Consider the following 12120-nt stretch of genomic DNA (forward strand, 5'->3'; position numbering starts at 1 on the left):
TATATATATGCTCTATTCTCCCCAAAAATGTCATTCGTCTGAAATGCTGAAAGGCGTCTCGACTTATTTCCATACACGTGGGCTAGCAGATATAATACTGAAGAAATTAACGTAACAGGTAATGGCCTAACAATTATTCACACCTGAAAAAACACCTCGACCTGGTACATAACGACGGATAATTCAGGTCCGACAGCCAAAATGTTAAAAAGTTCATGCAGCGATTATTAATTCAGTTCTTCCAAGGGTCGAATATATAGAAGTTTCCACATATCGGGTCACGTTGATGCGATTAACTTATCCGTATATTAAGCTGGAACGGAACAGCAGGGTTGCGGTGATGCCGCCTGGTGGCTGCAGTGTTCAGAAGTCGAATGGCGTCGACCTGACCGGCGGTCGGTCATTAGTTACCTCAGGTAGTGGACAGCAGTTTGTTTGGTAGGCTAACTTGCGTGTAAATAATTCCTAATATCTCAGCGATCGTTTGAATCAGGAATGTTGTTTGCGCTCGCACAGACGGAGCAGTACTAAGACTGTATCGACTGCTATCAAAACGTGGCACTGGCAAGGAATGATTCGATACTTGTCACTATCATTAGATTTGTTTCGAATTTTGAATTCCCGTTAGCGGCCTTGTCGGGACTACTTACAGAGAGCGGGTGTGGTGGTTAGGTTTTGATAACTGTCTGTTGTCGCACTATGCAGTGATGGGTCGTGTCCGGCAGTTTGGTGCAGAGTTGTTACATTCGGCGAGTCGCCGCTGTGGGCCTGACAGCGGGTCGGAGCGCAGCGCGCCCACGCCGGGCTGTCCCTCGCGCCTGGCACTCCGCCGCCTGCCCCGCAGAAGCCGAACGAAGCCTTAGCCGTGCCGACTCAGCTGTCCGGGCACGCGGCCGCTCAGACCGGCCCCCCTCCCACTCTGTGCAGTCGTCGCCGTGGCCCCCCACCACCACCACCACCGCCACAGGCGCCACGCCGTTTCGCGGTCATCGTTTTGGGATTGTTGTCTTGAAGGTTTGCCAAGGTGCGGTGGACGTCCCATCCGGTCCCGCCGGACAGTCGGCGCGAGGCTGCACTGGGTGTAGCGCGTGTTGCGTGCGTCGTGCGTCGAACCGCGCCCGCCATGGCCCTGGGCGGGATGTTCCGCAGGCGCAAGGCCGCACCGCCGGAGCCGGTACGTCGCAGCGGCCCGTCTGCTGTCTTCTCTCCTGCTGTGCCGCTCAACCGTGGACTGCGTCGAACCGCACCGCATTTAATTTCCACACGGCTACTCGTCTCGGCTACTGCTAGGACTCTGCCCCGCTGCCCGCCTATACGCCATTTGCGCTGCACTCGGATGTTCGCAGGCGTTCTCCACTCGACTTACGTAAAGTTCCTTTCACACGAACGACTTGTCAGTTGACTACTCGAGACAAATGTCTACTTCAATGCCCCTGGCGTTTATTGGTGTACGGAGTTCCGTCTGTCTCAACTAGTCATTTCCGATTACACGGGATCTGTCTGCTGTGCTGTGCACCTGGACGTCGAAAGTGGGGTTATGAGGGACCATCTTGAGAGAAAATTGGAAAGTAGTAGCAAAATGTAGGAACGAGAGCTGATATCATAGTTAGTTAATCACAGAGCAACATTCGTAGCAGATTCTTGCCGACGGTAGTGTTCGTGGGAACTGAAGGAATAAAGTGTCGTCCAAACATTTCAAAACATGTACCTTTATGTGCTCCCGAAAATTTACACTTCCAAACACACAAGCAATATGTAGAACCCGAGAAACAGCGCCCCTTTTGTTTTTTCCTTTGTATCTTGTTTTCGTGCCAAGTGGCAAATAACATTTTCATCGTCACGTAATTCAGACTTTTCACGGTTGAAATGGTTTCTTTAATTAAAATACGTATATCTGTTTACGTCCTTGTTTATGCATAATGTAGCCTTTTTCCGTGTAAAATTTAAAACACCTTTTTCCTTCCTGATATTTCGTCTCTTGTAGGACACACTTAGTAGTACAAAATGCCAGTACCTCGTGTAACTTTTCACTGTCGGGAAAACAAAACAAAAACACGAAGATTAAGAAGACAGGAAAGCAGAAAATCCTGTTCTATAATAGGAGTGAGCTCGGCCAGAATAGTTAAACTTCCGACGCCCTATGTCATATGCGATTGAAAAGTAAATGAGAATTGTTTTGTGTCGTATTATAAAAGCAAAGGTGCGATTGAAGAATAAATACAATTTTTTTAAATTGTGTAAACAGTGTGAAATTTCTTCGTGTGTTGTTTTTCAAATTGAATCATTTCCGTGGATACTTCAGTGTCCAGGCGTGCCTCCTGCAGTCACACGCAGACTGGCTATACACACCCTTAATCTCACCTGCCGCCGGCTAATTTCCATTATTGGTAAACTGTGTTCGTATTCGTCTCTCAAACAAGTCTTGGAAGACTTGTAGGAGTTTCTGTGTCGTTAATTACTGTGACAAATGGTATGTTATTAAATCTGTACTCAACTTAAGTTTGTTTTCCCTTTTGCATACTTATCATTTTCTCGTGTTTCTCCTAACCCAGTTTCCATTGTACCCTCTCACATCCTCTCGAAGACACCTGCGATTAGTCTTTAATTCAGCACTGTCTCGCCTTTTCTTTAATAATCTTTTTCCGTCGAAATTTTCATTCTTTGTACTTCACTGTTTCATAAACGCCTATGCCAATGATTACCATTTTGTCTACATGCGTGTATAACGTCAATTTTCTAAGGTATTTAGGTAATTCTGTCCTGTTTTATCTCACTGTTCTTGGACAGATACTCATAATCCTCATTTCTAACTTCGTGCGTTCATGAGTAATTCGAAAGTGTATCAGGACCTTTCTTCCTCCGCAGTTTGTGTTACTTGATTAAATACAGTAGTTCTAAAATTTCCTGGCACATTAAAAATACGTACGGAGGGTGACTCGGGCAAGTGCTCTAGCGATTGAGCTATCCCAGTCCCAGTCACTTCTCCTTCCCCGCCCGGACCACCACCCACACAACAGTGTGGTTTCGCTTCCGGCATTGCCTCATCTGCTGTTCCCAGACACTTGCGAGATTAGCTAACCATATGTAATTCACGCCACAGAATACTTTTTGGTCATCAGTCTACTGACTGGTTTGATGCGGCCCGCCACGAATTCCTTTCCTGTGCTAACCTCTTCATCTCAGAGTAGCACTTGCAACCTACGTCCTCAATTATTTGCTTGACGTATTCCAATCTCTGTCTTCCTCTACAGTTTTTGCCCTCTACAGCTCCCTCTAGTACCATGGAAGTCATTCCCTCATGTCTTAGCAGATGTCCTATCATTCTGTCCCTTCTCCTTATCAGTGTTTTCCTCATATTCCTTTCCTCTCCGATTGTGCTAGAACCTCATCATTCCTTACCTTATCAGTCCACCTAATTTTCAGCATTCGTCTATAGCACCACATCTCAAATGCTTCGATTCTCTTCTGTTCCGGTTTTCCCACAGTCCATGTTTCACTACCATACAATGCTGTACTCCAGACGTACATCCTCAGAAATTTCTTCCTCAAATTAAGGCCGGTATTTGATATTAGTAGACTTCTCTTGGCCAGAAATGCCTTTTTTGCCATAGCGAGTCTGCTTTTGATGTCCTCCTTGCTCCGTCCATCATTGGTTATTTTACTGCCTAGGTAGCAGAATTCCTTAACTTCATTGACTTCGTGACCATCAATCCTGATGTTAAGTTTCTCACTGTTCTTATTTCTACTACTTCTCATTACCTTCGTCTTTCTCCGATTTACTCTCAAACCATACTGTGTACTCATTAGACTGTTCATTCCGTTCAGCAGATCATTTAATTCTTCTTCACTTTCACTCAGGATAGCAATGTCATCAGCGAATCGTATCATTGATATCCTTTCAGCTTGTATTTTAATTCCACTCCTGAACCTTTCTTTTATTTCCATCATTGTTTCCTCGATGTACAGATTGAAGAGTAGGGGCGAAAGGCTACAGCCTTGTCTTACACCCTTCTTAATACGAGCACTTCGTTCTTGATCGTCCACTCTTATTATTCCCTCTTGGTTGTTGTACATATTGTATATGACCCGTCTCTCCCTATAGCTTACCCCTACTTTTTTCAGAATCTCGAACAGCTTGCACCATTTTATATTGTCGAACGCTTTTTCCAGGTCGACAAATCCTATGAAAGTGTCTTGATTTTTCTTTAGCCTTGCATCCATTATTAGCCGTAACGTCAGAATTGCCTCTCTCGTCCCTTTACTTTTCCTAAAGCCAAACTGATCGTCACCTAGCGCATTCTCAATTTTCTTTTCCATTCTTCTGTATTTATTCTTGTAAGCAGCTGTTAAGCTGATTGTGCGATAACTCTCGCACTTGTCAGCTCTTGCCGTCTTCGGAATTGTGTGGATGATGCTTTTCCGAAAGTCAGATGGTATGTCGCCAGACTCGTATATTCGACACACCGTGAATAGTCGTTTTGTTGCCACTCCCCCAATGATTTTAGAAATTCTGATGGAATGTTATCTATCCCTTCTGCCTTATTTGACCGTTAAAAAAAGTCCTCCAAAGCTCTTTTAAATTCCGATTCTAATACTGGATCCCCTATCTCTTCTAAATCGACTCCTGTTTCTTCTTCTATCACATCAGACAAATCTTCACCCTCATAGAGGCTTTCAATGTATTCTTTCCACCTATCTGCTCTCTCCTCTGCATTTAACAGTGGAATTCCCGTTGCACTCTTAATGTTACCACCGTTGCTTTTAATGTCACCAAAGGTTGTTTTTTTGACTTTCCTGTATGCTGAGTCTGTCCTTCCGACAATCATCTCTTTTTCGATGTCTTCACATTTTTCCTGCAGCCATTTCGTCTTCGCTTCCCTGCACATCCTATTTATTTCATTCCTCACCGACTTGTATTTCTGTATTCCTGATTTTCCCGGAACATGTTTGTACTTCCTCCTTTCATCAATCAACTGAAGTATTTCTTCTGTTACCCATGGTTTCTTCGCAGCTACCTTCTTTGTACCTATGTTTTCCTTCCCAACTTCTGTGATGGCCCTTTTTGAGATGTCCATTCCTCTTCAACTGTACTGCCTACTACGCTATTCCTTATTGCTGTATCTATAGCGTTAGAGAACTTCAAACGTACCTAGTCATTCCTTAGTACTTCCGTATCCCACTTCTTTGCGTATTGATTCTTCCTGACTAATGTCTTGAACTTCAGCCTACTCTTCATCACTACTACACTCCTGGAAATTGAAATAAGAACACCGTGAATTCATTGTCCCAGGAAGGGGAAACTTTATTGACACATTCCTGGGGTCAGATACATCACATGATCACACTGACAAAACCACAGGCACAAGACACAGGCAACAGAGCATGCACAATGTCGGCACTAGTACAGTGTATATCCACCTTTCGCAGCAATGCAGGCTGCTATTCTCCCATGGAGACGATCGTAGAGATGCTGGACGTAGTCCTGTGGAACGGCTTGCCATGCCATTTCCACCTGGCGCCTCAGTTGGACCAGCGTTCGTGCTGGACGTGCAGACCGCGTGAGACGACGCTTCATCCAGTCCCAAACATGCTCAATGGGGGACAGATCCGGAGATCTTGCTGGCCAGGGTAGTTGACTTACACCTTCTAGAGCACGTTGGGTGGCACTGGATACATGCGGACGTGCATTGTCCTGTTGGAATAGCAAGTTCCCTTGCCGGTCTAGGAATGGTAGAACGATGGGTTCGATGACGGTTTGGATGTACCGTGCACTATTCAGTGTCCCCTCGAAGATCGCTCCCCACACCATGATGCCGGGTGTTGGCCCTGTGTGCCTCGGTCGTATGCAGTCCTGATTGTGGCGCTCACCTGCACGGCGCCAAACACGCATACGACCATCATTGGCACCAAGGCAGAAGCGACTCTCATCGCTGAAGACGACACGTCTCCATTCGTCCCTCCATTCACGCCTGTCGCGACACCACTGGAGGCGGGCTGCACGATGTTGGGGCGTGAGCGGAAGACGGCCTAACGGTGTGCGGGACCGTAGCCCAGCTTCATGGAGACGGTTGCGAATGGTCCTCGCCGATACCCCAGGAGCAACAGTGTCCCTAATTTGCTGGGAAGTGGCGGTGCGGTCCCCTACGGCACTGCGTAGGATCCTACGGTCTTGGCGTGCATCCGTGCGTCGCTGCGGTCCGGTCCCAGGTCGACGGGCACGTGCACCTTCCGCCGACCACTGGCGACAACATCGATGTACTGTGGAGACCTCACGCCCCACGTGTTGAGCAATTCGGCGGTACGTCCACCCGGCCTCCCGCATGCCCACTATACGCCCTCGCTCAAAGTCCGTCAACTGCACATACGGTTCACGTCCACGCTGTCGCGGCATGCTACCAGTGTTAAAGACTGCGATGGAGCTCCGTATGCCACGGCAAACTGGCTGACACTGACGGCGGCGGTGCACAAATGCTGCGCAGCTAGCGCCATTCGACGGCCAACACCGCGGTTCCTGGTGTGTCCGCTGTGCCGTGCGTGTGATCATTGCTTGTACAGCCCTCTCGCAGTGTCCGGAGCAAGTATGGTGGGTCTGACACACCGGTGTCAATGTGTTCTTTTTTCCATTTCCAGGAGTGTATATTGTGATCTGAGTCTATATCTACTCTTGGGTACGCCTTACAATCCAGTATCTGATTTCGGAATCTCTGTCTGACCATGATGTAATCTAATTGAAATCTTCCCGTATCTCCCGGCCTTTTCCAAGTATACCTCCTCCTCTTGTGATTCTTGAACAGGACATTCGCTATTACTAGCTGAAACTTGTCACAGAACTCGATTAGTCTTTCTCCTCTTTCGTTCTTTGTCCCAAGCCCATATTCTCCCGTAACCTTTTCAACTACTCCTTCCCCTACAACTGCATTCCAGTCGCCCATGACTATTAGATTTTCGTCCCCCTTTACATACTGCGTTACCCTTTCAATATCCTCATACACTTTCTCTATCTGTTCATCTTCAGCTTGCGACGTCGGCATGTATACATGAACTATCGTTGTCGGTGTTGGTCTGCTGTCGATTCTGATTAGAACAACCCGGTCACTGAACTGTTCACAGTAACACACCCTCTGCCCTACCTTCCTATTCATAACGAATCCTACACCTGTTATACCATTTTCTGCTGCTGTTGATACTACCCGATACTCATCTGACCAGAAATCCTTGTTTTCCTTCCACTTCACTTCACTGACTCCTACTATGTCTAGATTGAGCCTTTGCATTTCCCTTTTCAGATTTTCTAGTTACCCTACCACGTTCAAGCTTCTGACATTCCACGGCCCGACTCGTAGAACGTTATCCTTTCGTTGATTATTCAATCTTTTTCTCATGGTAACCTCCCCCTTGGCAGTCCCCTGCCGGAGATCCGAATGGGGGACTATTCCGGAATCTTTTGCCAATGGCGAGATCATCATGACACTTCTTCAGTTACAATTACAGGCCACATATCCTGTGGATACACGTTACGTGTCTTTAATGCAGTGGTTTCCATTGCCTTCTGCATCCTCATGTCGTTGATCATTGCTGATTCTTCCGCCTTTAGGGGCAATTTCCCTCCCCTATGACAAGAGTGCCCTGAACCTCTGTCCGCTCCTCCACCCTCTTTGACAAGGCCGTTGGCAGAATGAGGCTGACTTCTTATGCCGGAAGTCTTCGGCCGCCAATGCTGATTATTTATCAAAATTTAGGCAGTGGCGGGGATCGAACCGGGACCGAAGACGTTTTTGATTATGACTCAAAGACGCTACCCCTAGACCAAGGGTCCTATGGAAACTAAAAGTGGTCGCTATAGATTGTGCGCAGCGGCAGCCTCAGTGCACAGAAGGAACAGTGATGCTAATTAACGTACCTCATTGAATGGTTATGTTGTTGTTTACCTAGTTTCTTATTCTAGTTTACAGTGTAAATGAATATCTCTAATAAAACATGTTGATTTATATTGTCAAAGCAGCTGGCGATTTGAAATTTGCTCTTAACAGAAAAAGTGTGTCGGAAAAAATGTAGCACAAAATGTGTGTTTGTAGGCTTTAAAGTGCACGACTTTAGGGAGCAACGGGAGAAAAAAAAAATGTACCCGTTTTTTACTAAATGTTCGACTTGTACGCAATCTTTTGCCACGATATGCCGCGTGGATAGTCGTATGATTAACTTTAGTTTGCCAGGTAAAATGAAATGTGAACCCGCAAATAACTGCATATGAATAACTGCTCACGGTCACGACGTAAATCAGTAGCTCAGGTTTTACTTAATTCCCTGGCCGGTACCTCAGGCCGTCCTCACGCGGTGCGTTTTTCTGAATGTGAAATGCACCTAACGCCCACCTACGTGGCTGGCGCAGACTCAAACGAACTGGTACATTTATCCACCACAGAACATATGGTGCTGTTCGACCTCATTCGAGACCACGGAATTCTCAGACGGCAGTCGATGGCTGTATATGGCGCGCAAACCACTCAGATTGTTTACGATGGTGGACGCACAGAAGTAAATGCGTTATCGCTGTTAAAAGCACATCTGCTCCCTTGCCCACGTGCTAGCCGTGGTGTTCTGTTTGTAGAATACGTGCCGTACTTAATTGTGAAGGTATCAGCGAGTGGCCTAAACAGCAGCCCTGCGGCTCACAGTCCAGGCCCACAGACTGTACTGAACGGAGAGCCTTCTTAGTTACATACTACTCCAGAACAGACTTCTGTAAAAGCCCAGAATATTTTATGTGTCACGAATAAAAAACATTTGCAGAAATTGGAAAGTGAATTTGCAGCTTTTCATTTCACAGTTCGTCTCTACTACTGCAAACACAGTTTGTTAAAATCTTCAAGCGCGTCTCTCATTGCCTGACATTTAATTATAAATAAATCTCGAGAGCGCTGGTGCCTTTGCACGACATACTGTCATAACACGAAAGTTGTAATCCGAAAAGCCTTTAACAATCTGTATATCATTTCTCAACATTTCATGACGACATATCGTATCAAAAAACGATGCGTTTTTGAGATGTACTAGGCATGCCAGTGTCTTGAAACAGCATAGGTGTTATTAAAAAAAATAGGAAATACGGGTTTCACCTGCAAACGACGCACCCCATATTCCTTCCCCTAAGTTGACTTGTGACGTACAAAGCGATTTCGCATCCTATTGGCCGTGTTCCTCTCCACGGAGCAAAAATCTGACGTGGCTGCTTCTGCATTTCATGCTGGAGAAACACTGCGGAGGGTGTAACTCCACGTTATCACGCCGCACATGGTCAGTATCACGTCCGCGTCCACACTCCTGTTGCTGTGAGGACGGCTTAAGTCTAAGTAATGACGAATCTCGTAATCATGATGTGAGAAAGGAAAATTCAATGAACACTCTCTGCTGTACAAAATTAGAAAAAGTTCATAGATTCTCTTTTCTACACAACTCCCTAAACTTTACAGAATATTTTCTTTTGCCATAGTGCACGGATTATGAGAATATCAGCTTCAGTACTACTTCTACAAATAATAATCTTCACCAACTTGAAAATTATCGTTCTCGTCTCTCTCTCTCTCTCTCTCTCTCTCTCTCTCTCTCTCTCTCTCTATCTCTCTCTCTACAGAAAGTACAACTACTTAGGTGTGACTGTCGTTCCAGTTGGGATTCTCCTGTTCCGCATTTAACTTAAAACATAGACGACAGGCATCATTTTCGTCTCTCACTCACTCTTTCTTATAAGCAGTGTAACCTAACAATATCTCGGACACTTAGTATATGTAGTTTATGTATTCACAAACCTTCATTTTCGGCATAGCAAACAAAAACACTAGGGGAGAGTATTCACATTAAGCAGTAAGAACATAGTTTATTATTTATATTCACATTTGTGGCCTTAAACGTTTCTTGCCTGATACATAATATGCAAATCACACTTCTTTTTTGGGCATTTATGTAATAACTTTGTTCTTTGGTGTTTAACATTCCACTAGCATGCTGCCATCTGTTTGACCACAGTGGTCCTCTGATTGTCGACGGTAAATTCAAATTACTTCAGAACTCGCATCGCCAAGGGGAATTTAGGTAGCGTTGATGAAACAAACTACTACGTGTAAGAGAGCCTATATGGTCTTGAGAGTCAAAACATATCATGAATCATATACTTGTAATATAAATATTTTGTTCGTGGAATGTTCCACCCTGGGGCGTCGATTTTTAGCACAAATACATCTTCCATAACATTCATGACACGGTATGGAAAAGCAAAACTGAGAGAGAAAAATACTGACCGTTCATTAACTAATGGATGTAACCCACCTACCCACTGTAGAAAAGCACATGTTACGACGTGCATTGGTTACCTGCAAAATGAAAACAGAGTTTTTGTACCAAGCCAGTAATGAGTCAACAGTTAATTTCTTGTGAAATCCTCCTGCAGGTTCAGGGTTGAGAATAGGCCCGACGCGTAAGTCTCCAACCATTCCGCCTGTTAAGTTACGGTCCTCTTTCCTGGTTTGACCACCTTTCCAAACTTCTCTGAATTGCAGACGATTTGGAGAACGACACCTTACATGGTGCACCATATTTCCGTCGTGCTATTAGACCACCTGCACCTCTTATTGTGAAGGGTCTGCAGCTCCACCTGCAATCAAGCTATTTAGGCAACGACACCTTACGGGGAACGCCATCTACTTCCGTTGTCCTCTGTCCTCTTTTCGCCCCATGACAATATTGGATTTCTCTGCAGCCAATATCCAGCACGTTTGTGGTGGGGCTGTCATGTATCCTTCTGGTTGCAGCCTATGACAACAGTGTGATCGCACAGCTTCTGGCCAATGCGTATGATATGGATATTATTGCAAGAACAGAGTTAGCTGCTACAGAGAGACATAGGGCACTCGTGGTAGCAGCGACGGAAATGGGACTTGAAGTGAACATCAGTTAAAAAATACGTGCGAGTGATACGACCAGCCCCAAACAGAATGTTAGAAATTGACCAGACGCAAATAGAATCTTACTGAATTTGTCTGTTTGGGAACAATGGTAACCTCTTAGCTTAAGTCCAGAAATCTGTCGACAAGAACGAAATGACAACCGTATAAAACTTTAATGCGTCCAATATTAACATACGGCTCAGAAACCTGGGCACTAACTCAGCAGTGTGAAGACGTAAGAGTATCTTTTGAACAAAAGATGTCACGCAAACTTTATGGGGTAACTAATTACACGAAGCATGGCGTAGAGGATATAATTTTGAGCTTTAGAGAGTATATAAAAATCTTGAAATCATAAATTTCATTAAAATAAACAGCCATAAATGGGTCGGCCACGTTTTTCCAGTGAAACATGAGAATCCAACTAAAATAAATTGCTTAAAAACCCAGTGGGACGAAGAAGCAGGGGAAGACAGAAGACTGAGGTACTTGGATGGCATACCATAAGATTTTTAAATTATTGGTGTCAGAGGATTCTAGATGAAAGACGATGGACAGCGACGAATGGAATGATCTCCTAGAGCAAGCCAATGCCATCAAGGGGTGTAGAAGAAGAAGAAGGAAAGGGGCAGAAGCCAATTTGAAGACCAGATATAAAGAAGCACGACTGCTATGGCGCTGCGAACACTGATGTGGTTATCTGACTACCTTGTCTAATGGTCTGGGATTCTCTACAAAATTTTGAAGATGTGGAACTCAGTAATTTCGCTTCCTGTCTGTATTAAGATAAAGTCACAAAACTTGTGCTTATTCACTCCGTTCTCACCCGATGCTACCATCTAATTGTCACCACGAGCGGGGTTAAATGCTATTCTAATATACATAACAGGGTGAGAGGCGGACGAAACTTTGACAGTATGCTGAAGAAATGAATGTCCGTTGACCTTCTGATAGTTTTTTTTTTTTTTGCGATGCTTCTCGAAAATGGAATCTAAAACTCGAAATATCGACATTTAATGGACATTGATTCATTGAATACATGTACTTCATTGGTATAAGTGTTGAAAGCCAGTGTCTGCTATTTGAGGTCCTCTTAATTTCTGCCACTGGCTAGAAAGTGTAACGTAGCGAATTGCCTGTCCTCGTAGCTTACAATCTCTCGTGGCAGCATTATTTTCCG

At 45.0% G+C, this 12120-nt stretch overlaps 1 protein-coding gene across 2 annotated transcripts in view; it reads left to right on the forward strand.

Moving 5' to 3' along the window:
* Window positions 1-12120, forward strand: part of LOC126460663 (serine/threonine-protein phosphatase 2A 56 kDa regulatory subunit gamma isoform) — a 338372-nt gene that overhangs the window by 52709 nt on the left and 273543 nt on the right. Inside the window, exon 1 of one of the 2 annotated variants that reach the window (XM_050095933.1) lies at window positions 1109-1174. The exons of the other annotated variant lie outside the window; for it this stretch is intronic. Within the exon in view, the coding sequence (XP_049951890.1) occupies window positions 1124-1174 (51 nt within the window). The 5' untranslated portion in view covers window positions 1109-1123. Of the gene's footprint in view, window positions 1-1108; window positions 1175-12120 lie in introns of those variants that run through there. 2 annotated transcript variants of the gene reach the window in all.

This window comes from Schistocerca serialis, chromosome 1 (assembly GCF_023864345.2).
Source record: "Schistocerca serialis cubense isolate TAMUIC-IGC-003099 chromosome 1, iqSchSeri2.2, whole genome shotgun sequence".
NCBI lineage: Eukaryota > Metazoa > Arthropoda > Insecta > Orthoptera > Acrididae > Schistocerca > Schistocerca serialis.